The sequence below is a fragment of the Centroberyx affinis genome, unplaced genomic scaffold, assembly GCF_046629955.1.
Source record: "Centroberyx affinis isolate AG114_WGS23_722 - 3 ecotype Tasmania unplaced genomic scaffold, CSIRO-AGI_Caff_v1 ptg003902l_1, whole genome shotgun sequence".
Lineage (NCBI taxonomy): Eukaryota > Metazoa > Chordata > Actinopteri > Beryciformes > Berycidae > Centroberyx > Centroberyx affinis.
The window spans coordinates 43,644-58,162 of NW_027281738.1; the positions used below are offsets into that span (position 1 = coordinate 43,644).

The 14,519-nt window shown below is 42.7% G+C and overlaps 1 protein-coding gene across 1 annotated transcript; it reads right to left on the minus strand.

The window, feature by feature from the left end:
- Positions 1-2,125: 2,125 nt before the first annotated feature.
- LOC139663049 (B-cell receptor CD22-like) lies at positions 2,126-12,811 on the minus strand. Its single transcript, XM_071541578.1, has 11 exons — positions 12,667-12,811; positions 10,137-10,493; positions 9,769-9,996; positions 9,169-9,438; positions 7,625-7,888; positions 6,910-7,170; positions 4,735-4,995; positions 3,862-3,952; positions 3,704-3,764; positions 2,684-2,895; positions 2,126-2,477 (listed from the first exon to the last, which is right to left on the minus strand). Exons 1-11 carry the CDS (start codon positions 12,719-12,721, stop codon positions 2,396-2,398), a joined length of 2,142 nt encoding a protein of 713 aa, XP_071397679.1. The 5' UTR covers positions 12,722-12,811; the 3' UTR covers positions 2,126-2,395.
- Positions 12,812-14,519: the final 1,708 nt, after the last annotated feature.

The window sequence follows — 14,519 nt, forward strand, 5'->3', positions numbered from 1 at the left end:
CTTCTTGCTTCAGAAAAGCTCTCTCCCTCCCGGCTTGCATTTGGGTCCAGTCTCTGAGTTTTTCACAACCGTGACACACACACACACCCCAACCACCCAACAGCACCACATCCCTATTGATGTGTGTGTAAGCAGACCGTTACACACTCAACCTGCCACTAACAGCAACAACTCTCTCTCTCTCTCTCTCTCTCTCTCTCTCTCTCTCTCTCTCTCTCTCTCTCTCTCTCTCTCTCTCTCTCTTTCATTGTTCTGGAACAGTCTAACCTGCCCACCATGCTGATGACGATCTCGCTCTACGGAGGGCAGAGTGTTGTCATGACAACTCTGAACGATAGAGGGCAGCACTGGACCAGAAATTACACACAGACCCTTTAATAAAAGATATCTCGTCAATATTGCCAAGATATGTCATCAGCAATCTATCAACCTGATCCTAATTCACACCTTATTGATTTTAGTGTTTATTTTATATTACTACCTTGAGTGACAAAGAGCAGGGAGTCAGTGAGAAATAAGCAAAAGAGTCTTTATTACTACTTAATGAAATGGGCTTCTGAAAAATATGTCGCATAAACAAGTCACCGTATTTCATCTCAACAATATACATAAATTACGCACAGTGAAGTGTACACAATCTATGGCAGTAACTCATAAATACTTTACGCAGAATTTCATTCCTTCGCTTCAAGTGAAGTTAATTATAGAGCTGACCTGTGTTGAGTAACATGAAAAAACATGAAGCTAAGTGGTTTCACACAAGAGCTTTACATATGTACATTGTTATATGTTGTTTATATGTTTAACCTTTATGGTTGTCATGATGCTGCCTTCTTGGCCAGATTTTTAATCTCGATGTGGCTACCTGCTTAAATAAAGATGAAATAATGGGCCCTATTTAAACGATCCATGGCGCATGGTCTAAAGCGCATGGTGCAAGTGCATTTAGGGCGTGTCCAAATCCAAATTGCTAGTTAAACAACGCACAATGTGGGCGCAAAGTAAGGTGCAAAGGGGTTGCATGTTGGGCATTTGGCACTGCGTAATGGTGAGAGGGACACGTAGTTTTTGGCATTGCATAATGGTGAAAGCATATGGCAACTTGGCAACAAAATACATGTCAGGAATGAAGTGAAGTGCAAATTGTCATAGTAGGCAAGATGACAACTGCGTCGGTCGGAAACTAGCAATGACACTTGCGCTGCGCTTTGCGCCGGGTGTAAGAGAGGGCCCAATGTGTCTTAATAATAGACCAGAATGCTGTTTGCTGATTACAGTTCAGCGTTTAACACAATAATCCCCTCCAGACTGGTCACTAAACTGAAAGACCTAGGACCACACTCCTCCCTGTGCAGGTGGGTCCTCAACTTCCTGACCAGCAGACCACAGGTGGTACGAGTGGGCCACCATGTGTCATCCCCCCTCACCCTCAACACCGGAGCCCCCCAAGGCTGCGTGCTGAGCCCCCTGCTGTACTCACTGCAGACTCTAACACCATTGTCAAGTTTGCTGACGACACAGCTGTAGTGGGCCTGATCTCCAATAATGATGAGAAAGCCTACCTGATGGAGATTAACCACCTGGAGAACTGGTGCCAGGAGAACAACCTCATGCTGAACGTCTGTAAAACTAAAGAACTGATAGTGGACTTTGGCAGGAAGCAGCAGAGGAACTACCACCCACTCAGGATCAATGGAGCCGAAGTGGAGAGGGTGGATAGCTTTAAATATCTTGGTCATCTCAGATGCCTGAGAGACTTTAAGCTCCCCCTCAGGGTGCTCAGGAACTTTTACACCTGCACCATAGAGAGCATCCTGTCTGGGAGCATCACCACCTGGATGGGGAGCAGCACCAAACAGGATTAAGTGGCCCTTAGGAGGGTGGTCTGCTCCATCAGAACCACCCTCCCTAACCTCCAGGACATTTACAACAGGCGATGCAGATCAAAGGCCAAGAAGATTGTTAAGGAGCCCAGTCACCCCAATAACAGACTGTTCTCTCTGCTGCCATCAGGGAGGCGCTACCACTGCCTGAGGGCCAACACAGAAACACAGAGGGGATGAGAAGGAGCTTCTTCCCTCAGGCCATCCAACTGCTCAACAAGAACTGTGCCCCCCCCCCCCCCCCCCCCTTCACCTCCAAGTTAGGTTGCAATATTTGCATAGGTTGCACCATTTGCACAATTCTGTGTATAGCACATGTGTATATTGTCTACATTTTTACTTCTATTTTATTTATTAAATTATGTCTCAATTTGAATTGCTCTTTTAAATTTTGTTTTACACACTATCTGAGCCGGAACAGGTACCTAAAGCATTTCACTGCGCATTGTACTGTGTATGATTGTGTATGTGACAAATAAAATTTGAATTTGAATTTAAAAGTCGTGTTGTGTTCAGAATCTGGGCTTGGTGTAGGGTTTTTGGACTGTGCTGTACAGCTCAGATGGATCCTCATCAGCTTCCTGGTTTCTGGTTCTGAGAGGGAAAATAAATTAGTGCATTCTGAAGTCAAAATCATTAATTAAAAACAGGTTCAAAAAAATCAAATACAACGGTAATAAAATTGTTATAATCTATAAAAATCTTGGACATTGTTTAAAACTCATGCATTTTTAATCTCACAGCAAGGACAGTGTGCCAATTTGATGGTTCATTCAGCTGTAATGTGAAGGCCGGCTCACCCAGGATCAGTCTGGGGTCTTTTGAAGTTGACAGCAGCATACTGGACAGTCTCCTCCTCCTCCTCCTCTCTTCTCTGAGGCCTGAAGTTGGAGTAGAGAGGATCTGACTGTGTCCTAGAGAAGTGGATGGTGGTGTAGTCAAGGTCGTCCTGCTGCTCTGTCGGTTGTGTCTGTGCTGCAGCTGAAGTGTCACACACATGACCCGGATTTAGCTGAAGGGTAGAAATCACACAGACAAGGTTACATTACATTTTAGAAAACTCACTTTCTGGCCCTTACTCTGTTTTGGAACAAAAACCCCTCACCCACTGGAATTTCAAGACACTCCCAATCTGCTCCCTTATACCTACTTACATCTTCAACTGCTCAACAATAGCAGATGGTGCTATGAACGAGTAGGCTTGGGCCAATATTTGATAATATCAAATATCAAATATTGCAAGATTTTGTGAATATCACTCAATTGTGCAAACTTATAAACATATAATCTATGTGGGGTAGGACAGTAAAAAACAAAAATAACCATAAATGTAGTGAAAAATGTGTAATTTTATTTCAAGTGGGTTCTCTTTTCCACAATCAGACCGTTTTCCTGGAAATGGCAGGAATTAGCAAATTACACCAAATGGCCATTGTTTCTGCTTTAATAGTAAGATCAAATTTCTAGGCTATAAATTCTAATAAATAGCCCAGAAATGTGGAAAAGAAAATTAGAAAAATAAAATACAAGAGGATGGGAGGGGCTGGGGGCGGATGTAGGAAGAAATCAGTTCTCTTGATATTGTTGCAATTCCTACTGGTCACTGATAGAGCTCCATAAAGTTCTTAGACTAATTAATGCCCCTTTAAGGCATTTCTGTTCAAAATAGTAACATGTTTGTGGATTGAACTGTCTGTGTTCTTCAATTTTATTGGTGAACCCCCCCCCCCCCCCCCCCCCGTGACTCTGTAGTCTGAACTGAGGAGCCAGACTGCAGTAGTTTTCTTTTGCACTGAACTTGTTTAATTCCTCTTCCTCACCTGTAGCCCGTTGTCTGGTCTTTGTCCAGGTCCAGATGGTTGTTTGGAGGCCCTCTTCCTTCTGGTTAGGAGAATGAACGAACAACTGAATTACTGAACAAATGACTGAATTTTAAACGTCTAAGAGAACATAACCACAGTGAAACAGAATTGCTCACCTAATCCTTAGCAAGACAAATAGGCCTATGAGGAGTATGATAACCAGGAGAAGAGTCGTAGTTACTGCAGCAGCTGTTGATTTCCATGGGCCTGGGAAGAGATCAAATGAAAATACATACAATTAATTAGGGGATTACAGAGTTTGGGTACATTACTGACTGATAAACTGACAAAAAATAACAATATACAATATATTTGCTGATAAAGTCTGTCTCTTAATGAGTAACTGGGTCATATCATACTCACCACTAAAGGTATTTTTTAAGATAATTCAGAATTATGGCCCTCCTAAAACACAAATAGCATTCTAAAAACACATTTCCAGTATGTAAACTGTGTTCTTATATGGAATTATTTTGTGTAAATGTGAAATTTTAAGTGACAGTTGAAGGCAGTTTATTGAGTCATAGTAACCTAAATTTGGAAACAAACCTCAATTCACTTTTGCTTATTAGGCCTACGGAATTGACCTACATTCACATCACAACACTTTTTTTCAGTTATCTATCTTTTTCTTGCCTAGTTGTAAGATTAACATTATTTGCACACAACCAATTCTCTAGTACACCTGATGATGGCGCCAGACATGGAAAGCCTCTGTGTCATGTTGTGTGCTAAATTAATCAGTGTGTTCTTAGGTGCTCGGGGGAACGCTTCTATAAGAGCTGGGCTCTGTGTGCGCTCTCATTCACTGATTTGTTCGTTTGTTCATTCGTTCGTGTGTAACACATTTTGGAATGCACAGTGCTTAGAGGAATTATGGTATGCCCTGTTTAGGCAGTGCAAAGCCCTGGCAGCCCATGACATATTTTGCATTACATTAGATGGTGTGTTACGACATGGATGACCTCTGGTACAGGATGGACGTTTACCTGCCACAATAGTCAACTGTAAGGTGGAGTTATTATGTCCTCTTCTGTTTTGGGCTTCACAGTAATAATTCCCACTGTGTTCAGGTCTGATGTCAGTGATGGTGAAGGTCTGTCCTGATGCTTTTGGTGAGGATTCATTCTTCTTGTACCAGGTGTAAGTAGCTGCTGGGTTGGCATCACTGCTGCAGGTCAGAGTCACTGAACTGCCCTCCACTATTTCACCAGAGGGACTCACCAACACTGAGGGAACCTTCGGACCATCTGGAGGACAATATGTATAGAGACACAATTCATAGTCATGGGAATTTGTATTGTGAGTAATATAATATGTTGGCTTATTAATTAGAAATCTCAATTCTGATTAGCCAATGAATGTCTGCTGAGGGCTGTTATTTCTGAACAAGCGTGCTTGAGCTTTTCAGGTTCAAGTTAAAAAAAAAGAATAAAAATAAAACAACAAAAAAGTGCAAGGAGTAAAACAAGAAGAATAAAGAAAAACCTATAAGAGCAGAAAAATTAAATAAGTAGACAACACAGCCACACGCACACATACACACACAGCCATGAGTATACATCCACAGACACCTGATCAATCAGAGCAAAAGGATGGCGAGTAAAAGTGGGTTTTAAGACGACTCTTTAATGCGTCAACTGAATCAGCAAATCTAATTTTTTCTGGGAGACTATTCAACAGTATAGGAGCTGCTACAGAAAAGGCCCTGTCACCAGATTTCTTTAGTCGAGACCATGGAATGGCTAACAGACCTTTGTCAGTGGACCTAAGGGGCCTAACAGTGGTGTTCGGGGGTCAGGAGTTCAGAAATGTAGCCAGGAGCGAGACCATGCAACACTTTAAAAATAAACAGGAGGATTTTGTATTGAATTGTGAAATGGACAGGGAGCCAGTATAGTGAAGCCAGGATTGGTGTGATGTGATCTCTTTTTTTTACGTCTGGACAGCAATCTAGCCGCAGTGTTCTGTCCAAGTTGTAAACGGGAGATAGAAGTCTGATTAATACCAAAATAGAGGGAGTTACAATAGTCAAGTCAGGAGTATATTAATGCATGAATTCGTTTTTCCAGGTCTGAGAAGGACAGAAAAGGCCTGATTTTGGAAATAACCCTGAGCTGGAAGAAGCTAGATTTCACAACTAAGTTAATCTGTTTATCAAAGTTCAAAGCGCCATCAAGTATCACCCCTAGGTTTTTGGCATGTGGTTTAACATACCTGGATAATTGATCCAGGCTCTGGGTAATGGTATTAGCTGAGGCAGGGGGGCCAAACAATAAGACCTCAATCTTATTTTCATTCAGTTGGAGGAAGTTCTGTGCCATCCAGGATTTAATGTCCTCTAGGCATTCAGACAGTGTATGTAGCTCAGCCTGGTTATCAGGTTTGAGCGGAAGGTAGAGCTGTGAATCGTCAGCATAACAATGAAAAGATATGTTGTATTTCTGAATAATTTGACCTAGTGGAAGCATGTACAGAGAAAACAAGAGGGGGCCTAAGATTGAACCCTGAGGAACCCCACAAGGAGTATAGGCAGGGGTGGAGAATGAGTTGCCTACAGATACCGAGAAACAACAACAATTGAGAGCTGGCCCAGAGATGCCTACCCACTACCGCAAGAGATCGATAAGGATTGTGTGATCAACCGTATCGAAGGCTGCACTGAGATCTAAGAGGATGAGGATAGAGCAATTACCTACATCCGCTGCAAGGATGAGATCATTTGTTACCTTCAACGGGGCTGATTCTTAGCCTAGTATCCAGCCCCTATGAATCACAGATTGAATCGCCATGCAAATTCGAAGAGTGCTGAAAACTGTGATTCATAGGGGCTGGATACCAGGCTAGCTGATTCTGTAGTGTGCTCAAAAACCAGATTGGAATTTTTCAAATATATTGTTTTTGTTCAAAAAGGTCAGTAATTAATGAAGCCTCCTTCAAGAGCCTAGCTGGGATGAAGTCAAAGCAGCTGGAAGTGGGTTTCATGCCTGCAATTATTTTGTTGAGGAGGGGAAGGAATATAGGGTGGAAGTTATTAAGTAAGTTAGTGCTCTCACAAACTATTGATAGCTCCCTGTTCTCAGGGGGTTTGCATGACAAGAGTGTCATAATGTACTTGTAAAGTCATTGTCGGCCTAAGAGATTTGCTAATGTTTTCTACTTACACTGGACATCTATGAACAGAGAGGAAGAGTTGAACTGTCCGTATTGATTGTCAGATTGACAGTGGTACATCCCGCTGTCCTCAGAGCTGATGGAGGTGAAACTGTATCTTTCCTCTGGTTCTTGACGCAGTGTTCGGTTCTCCTTGTACCAGGTGTAAGTAGCTGCTGGGTTGGCATCACTGCTGCAGGTCAGAGTCACTGAACTGCCCTCCACTGTTTCACCAGAGGGACTCACCAACACTGAAGTGTTCTTGGGGCCATCTGGAGGACATGGATTAACATGGATTAACTATAAAATGAGAATGTGTTTTAACAATGGCACATACTGTATTTAAACAACAAGTAGTAAATAATTATGTGGGTGGCAGCATCTGAATGCTTGGAAGTGAGCTTGTGACTGGAAGTCTGATGGTTTGAATTCCACAGCTGGGAAAATCTGGATCACAGAAGTGAATCAGTAACGCTCTCCTGTCCCTCAACATCTGCTGTCACTGTGCCTTTGAGCAAGGTACTTCATCTCCAAGTGCTGCAGTGGAGCTGCTCAGTGAACTACAGTCACACACTGTGGTTGTACTGGGCAGCTCCCAGTTGTGAAAGTGAAGCAGAGCAGAGCAGAAAAAACATACATGCTCAGCAAAACATTTCCCAGGTTAATAAAAAATACAAGAGATGACAGATTTAAGATGTTTGTTGCTTTCACAGTAGTTTCACTCACATTTCACATTAATAGAGATGGAGGCAGATCTCTTTACCCCCAATGCATTCTCAGCTTCACAGTAATACTCTCCAGAGTCAGAGGACTGGATGGAGTCAAGCTGTGGTTCTGTTTTCAAAGGTTTATGGTCTGGATTTCCGTTCTTCTTGTACCAGGTGTAAGTAGCTGCTGGGTTGGCATCACTGCTGCAGGTCAGAGTCACTGAACTGCCCTCCACTGTTTCACCAGAGGGACTCACCAACGCTGAGGGAACCTTCGGAGCATCTGGAAGAAATGATATTAACATACATTGACTTTCAGATGAGGATGTGTTTTATCATGGAACTTATTTAAATGGTTAATAGTTCATAGCTGTGGGATGGCAGGATCCTGAAGGTTAGAGAAGCAGGCTAGGGAATGAAGCTGATAGGTAAATATTCAGAAAGACAAACTGAAGGGGGGAGTAGCGGGAGTTTTCTTGGAGGGCCAGTCGACTTTGGGCCAATGGTGAGCCACGCAACGCAGATATGAAAAGATTTAAAGTCTCAGGCTCAGGCCTGCAGATTCCATAGAAAGGGAGGATGGATGGGGGATCATAGGTCTATCTGCCCCGCCAGCCCAACTTTATTTTCTCACATTCTACCTTTCATATTCTGAGCTGACAGTGACAGAGTGAATGCTTTAAGCATCAATCAAGAGTGAGTCGACCTAACAAATCAACATGTAAAAGCACCAAAAATGCAAAACTAGTTCTGAAAAACTGTAGCAGATGTGACCAAGTACCACAAATAGATTCATTTATTTTGAAGACCAAGAACTAACATCAGTGCGACCACATGCAGCACCATAATGCTGCATTTAGTTTTTCCCACGGTACAGCCGAGGGCATCGCAAATTCAGGTCAGTCAGTCAGGCAGGCAGTCTTTGACTAAGAGATGGCCTATGGGCTAAAGGCCACATTGAGTCCCATTCACTGATAATGCCATATTGGATCACACATTGAGTTACACTTTTCACTGTCAATTTACAGACATCCACATCTTCTGCTGTCCTGCAGACCTTAGCAGTATGTAATATCATTACCTGTGGTATGTGACATTGGTGGAATAGGTAATTTAACCGATAAACGTCTCGCGCTACCCAAGCATTGCTCCCACACTGAGCCCCACTCTCTGCCATTAATTTACATACATCCATGGCTTCCGCTGCCCCATAAACTTTAACGTTAGGTAACATTATTACCTGTGCTATTTAAGTGATGTTAGTTTAATTATTTAACCGATAACCGCGTCGTAATGCTTCATTGCAGTGAATTGAATTGAACACGCGCCGTGGGTCTGTACAGGATCTGTGCTTGTTTTATCCCAGTCCCAGTCCCAGCCTACAGGAGACTGCTGTTGTATTCAGCATCTTCCAGATGTGAATGTATGAAACTGTACAGATGTGAAGCAGAGCAAGGCTGAAACAGAGCATGCCTGTTCAGCAAATGAGCCTTCAGTGGATAAAGACTAAAAAGCTGCTGGTAGCTTCTAAATTGTGTGATTCATGAGTTGCATTTCACTCACATTTCACATTAATAGAGATGGAGGCAGATCTCTTTGCCCCCAACTCATTCTCAGCTGCACAGTAATACTCTCCAGAGTCAGAGGGCTGGATGGAAACAAAGTCAAGCTGTGGTTCTGTACTGAAAGATTTATGGTCTGGATTTCCATTCTCCTTGTACCAGGTGTAAGTAGCTGCTGGGTTGGCATCACTGCTGCAGGTCAGAGTCACTGAACTGCCCTCCACTGTTTCACCAGGGGGACTCACCAACACTGAGGGAACCTTTGGAGCATCTGGAAGATATGAAATTAACATACATTAACTTTAAGATGAAAATGTGTTTTATCATAGAACTTATTTCAATTATTAATAGTTCATAGCTGTGGGATGGCAGGATCCAGAAGGTTAGAGAAGCAGGCTGGGAATGAAGATGATAGTTATGTTGATGAACAGGTTGAATAATTGACAATGTGTAAGAGGCAAATATTCAGACAAACAAGGTGGGGAAGATGATTCCTACTGGGTTCACCCATATTAAATACATGCAGTCATGGTACAGTACATTAGGTAAAAGGCTCAACCAGATGGTGTTATGTTAGTGACACACTGAAGAGGAAACTCACACACTGAAGGAGAGTGGAGAGCCTCATGTCTTTTTACAGCACAGGAATAGCTGTCTTCAGGATTAAAGTTGCCTGTATAAGAAGAAGAAGTTTCTTCCTTAATTTCCTGTCCATTCTTGTACCAGACGTAGGAAGGACGACCAGCTAGACGACAACTGCTCTGACACTTCAGCTCTGCCCGGGTATAAAACTGGTGGCCTAATAATCTGCTCACCTGCACCTGGAGATCTGGATATATGAACATGGAACAGAAATGTCATTGAGACTGAACCATCAATCTCACACACACACACACACAACATCAGCATTTCCAAGATGTTGAACTATATTTGGAACTGAATTAACATATAAACCGATCAAAATGTTACCTGTGACAGTCAAAGTGACTCCAGGTGAACCAGTATATTTCCCTTTTGGATGGTTTGTTATGAACCTGAACTTGTACACAGCTGAGTCAGTCTCTCTCAGGTCTTTGATTCTCAGGCTGCAGTTCTTCTGATCATCATGATACTCCACACGACCTTTATGCTCTGACTCTGTTTTCAGATCCACAGGTTCATCACCCTCCTGTTTAGTAAACCAGAATGTTTTTTCAGCTTTGACAGTAACGCGACCTATGTTGGCTGGGTGTCTGTAGGTGCAGTGTATGTCCACTGTTGATCCTTTTAAGGCACAGATCTCAGTAGAAGTGTAAGTCACTCCCCAGTCATCCCGACCTTGTACCACTGTAACACAGAGCACATCAGAAACCAGAATCAGATTCATAAAAACATTAGAGGACAGACTTTCATCTGTAGTGGAGCTGCTGCAGTTTGTGAACCTGCTGGACAGCTGGACTACATTTTGTGGGCAAGCTTCAAACTCCTCTGAGTAAAAAGTGCTGATCTACTGCAGCTGCTGTCATAGAAGTTCCTCATCATGAATCTTTTTTTATTTTTTTTATTTTATAATTTTTCCTTTTATATTAACAGACTGGACATTAAACACATACATTACATACACAACGCAAAGACAAATGACATTACTGTATTCCACAATCCCTCTAGGCCCAGATCAAGGTGTGAGTAGTGTGTGGCGGCAGCTCTTTCCATCCCTATTAAGTCTATAAACTCTTCCAACCAACTGCTCAAGCTAAAACAGGTTGGAGTTCTTATCTTCCAATTCATAACAATTTTCCGTTTAGCAGCAAGACAACCCGATGTTACAAATCTCCTTTTCCTTACAGATAACCCATCTATTTTGTCTCCTAGTATACAAAGTATAGGACATTTATGCTGCTTTTCCACCGCATGGTACCGGCTCAACTCGCCTCGCCTCGCCTCGCTTTTGGTAGTAAGGTTTTCCACTGCAGATAGTACCCCCTCAATGTGCCCCCCCCCCCCCCCCCCCCCACAACTGGTCGTCATAGCGACGCCGCGCCGCTGCATGAAACGCGACACACACAGCAACAATGGAGGATATCGAAGCGATGGTGTTCTTGATTCTCGGTATGTGAAACAGATTTTATTTCAGAAGAGGCCGAAGGCAGCGAGACAACAGACTGCTCTCTGGCTGTTCAATGCGACGCAAGAGGGTAAGCTAACCTGGTAGCTAACGTTAGCATTATGTCCCGTGTCGCGATGACGATTCTCTCTGACACATTTTGATATTATTGAAGTATTCCATATTCTTTGCCACTTGGCTGCGGAAAGGGGACCCCTGATGTCGTTCTCCCAGCAAAGTTGTATTGGTGAGTTACTCATGCATCTAAGTAGAACTGAAAATGCATCTTGTAAGGCTTGACAATAATACATTATCATTCTAGGGTCACAGGAATATTCAATACTTCTGGGTGCTGTGGCCCATTTAACGGAATAGTTCACACTGCTGGAAGGTTGTGCATTCTTGTTGAGCAGAGCATGGACACGCAAGGACAACAGGAGTAGTGAAATAATGGAGTAAATATAGATCTTTTACACTCACAGTGCGATCACTTGGCTTCAGAATCGCTCGGATTATTCTGCACAAGCTGTATGAAATAATTTTATTGTTGTTTTTGCCCTTTTTGGAACTCTAAAGAACCGGACCCCTTTCACTTCAGTTGTTTTGGAGAACGCTGCTACAGAGTTGTGTTATATGGACTAACAAACTTCACCCGTGTTTCATCTGGCATGAGGGTGAGTACATCATGACTTCATTACTTTGGTGAACTATTCCTTTAAGTGCTTTCTGCTGTTGCGCTCATTGGAAGTTGCTGGGGTTAAAGGTGTCAACCAAATGCCTACAGTGTGTCTTAAGTGTAACACAAACATCTTCCAAACAGACAATTGCCAGATCATTTTGTGTTCTGACAGCTGATGAAAGGGAAAGAAAATTCAGAAAAATACATTTTCCAAACAATTTCTCTCAGGGGTGGAGCAGTAAAGCAGTACTTCACTGTTGTATTCAGTTCATGAAGTGACGTTTTTTCACTTCCTGTTTGTTGGGCACTTTGTAACTTTCTATTTTGAAAAGCGCTATATAAATTATATATAAAGTTTCTGATGTTTATAATGTCAGTCTGGGTTAAGCCAGGGCGAACACAGGTTTAGGGCAGACAGACAAACTGTATGTTCAGTCATACATATTATGAATTTACAGTGTAAAAGACAGTGGAAGATGTACACATGCCTTCTACAGTTAGTTATGTGGATTGAGGCAGGGGGTCGTACAGTATGGAACATAAATAATGAGAAGGGAGAGATGCACGAAAGAAAATAGAGTATGAACTTATTGTACTGATTGATGCTTTGAATAGTAAATATAGTGCAATCTAGGCAGATAGGAATTTAAGCTTATTCTACCCTTACACTCTCTGTAAGTTGCTCTTACAGAGTATGCCAGCAAAATGCCTAAAATTTAAATGTAAATGTACAATACCTGGCACAGACAGAAGGAAGACAACAAATCCACTTGCTGCTGCTGTAAAACTCATAGCTGGTCCTCTCCTCTCTCTGTCGAGGCTTCAGAGACGTTAAAACACATCAGCAGGGAGATAATGGACATAACATGAGAAGTATATCAGTTAGTCACATCAAAAACACAACTCTACTGATATTTAGCTGACAATGTGCCGTCTACTGTACTCTATCGTTACCCTTCTCATTGAATAAAGTCTTAACGCAATTGGGCAGTCCTCCAAAATAATATTAAATCCTGCATGATAACTTTTCAAATGGCTGTTAAATTTTAAGCAACAAGCCTTAAAACACAATTTCTCTGACAGAACTTACAGTGGAGAAGGATGTGGTCTTCTGTGGTTGACACAGTTTGTAGACAGGAGAGAAACAAGCTGGTAAAAAAAAAAAAGAGCAGACTTCCTTCCTCTTTACATCATTAACATGCATGAAAGCAGAATGCCAGTAAATCACCAGGTTTCATAGCAGAAATGGCTAGTTTTGCTGCAAACTGATGAATTGATTAATATCGGTCTAGCATCTATAGAAAAGAGAGAGAGAGTTTTATCTGTATCACCCAAAGAAGAAACACCCCATGCATCCGCCATGATAACACATCTTCTGAAAAAAGACAGAAAGGAAAATGAAAGACATGTTTTTAATCACTTTGTAATTGGTGGCATAATTCAGTTTCTGAGCTGCTGAGCAGGTCGTTTCAAGCCAGCAGGGATCAGCTGTGTCCCATTAGCCTGTTTTTTTTGTTGTTGTTTTTTTTCATTAGCCTGTTGTTAAGAACAAATGAGGCTTTGCATTTGCATTTTGCAAATGAGGCTTTGCATTTGCCCCTATCAACCACAGCTGGCACCTTCATGAAGGCCCATCAGAGAGTTGTCTGTATGCAAATGATGGGAGCATATCTATGTTCCCAGGGTCCTATGTTCCCCAGTTCTACATATGTGCTCTCCCAGGGTCCTCTGTTCCCAGGGTCCTATGTTTAACCCTAACCCTAAACCCTAACCCTAACCCTAACCCTAACTAACCATATTAAGCGAATACAGAGCTGGGAAACGTCTTTTTCAGGTTCCCATTATGTGCTATATAGAGCTGGGGAACATAGGACCCTGGGAACATAGGAATGACTCCCAAATGGGAGGGTTAAATATAACAACCTGCCAGCCGCTCCAAAGGTGCGGTCTGGCGGTTAGCGATGGCGGTTGGTTGAAGAGGTGGTGGTTGGTACGAACAGATGCGGTTCGCCTCCCGCTGAAGCTAGCCTGCCAGCCAGGAGCCTACAAAAGGTGGTCTGACGGTCGCGATTGAGGTGCGGTTCGTGTCTCGCTGAAGCCGACCTGCCGGACGCTCTAAAGGAGTGGTCTGGCGGTTCGTTGAAGAGCTGGTGGTTGGTATGAAGAGACGCAAACCCGCCACCCAGTCCAAACTATCAAAAATAACTAGAAAAAAAAACAAACTAATAGAAGTAGCTTCACCAGCTACTTTTCCTGAATTTCCCCAAGGGCATTAATGCTATCGTATCTTATCTTATAGGGTTGTAGGCCCTTGTCAAAGTCCACAGTAAGAGCTTTACCAGGGGCTCCAGGGAACGTGCTGGGTACTGCTGCTGCTGCTATTACTACAGCTGCTGCAGCAGTATAGGCCTAGTAGTGGTAGTTTCCAGTGTGCGACAGTTTCAGAGCGGCAGAGACAGAGCGTCCCCGTAACCATAGCAACTCACTCTCCTCACTCCTGTCCTGACAGCACAGGAGGACTGCGCCGCCTCTCTGTGCAGCATGCATGGTAAAAGAAAATAACAATATGATAGAAATTCATAGATTTAAA

What these genes read in the sequence shown, in the direction of transcription:
- LOC139663049 (XM_071541578.1), bottom strand. Translation starts at nt 12,721, where the DNA reads ATGAGTTTTACAGCAGCAGCAAGTGGATTTGTTGTCTTCCTTCTGTCT. An exon ending in CTTCCTTCTGTCTGTGCCAG is followed by an intron (nt 10,494 to 12,666) that starts GTATTGTACATT and finishes TCTGTGTTACAG; the next exon opens with TGGTACAAGGTCGGGATGAC. An exon ending in TCTCCACTCTCCTTCAGTGT is followed by an intron (nt 9,439 to 9,768) that starts GTGAGTTTCCTC and finishes CATATCTTCCAG; the next exon opens with ATGCTCCAAAGGTTCCCTCA.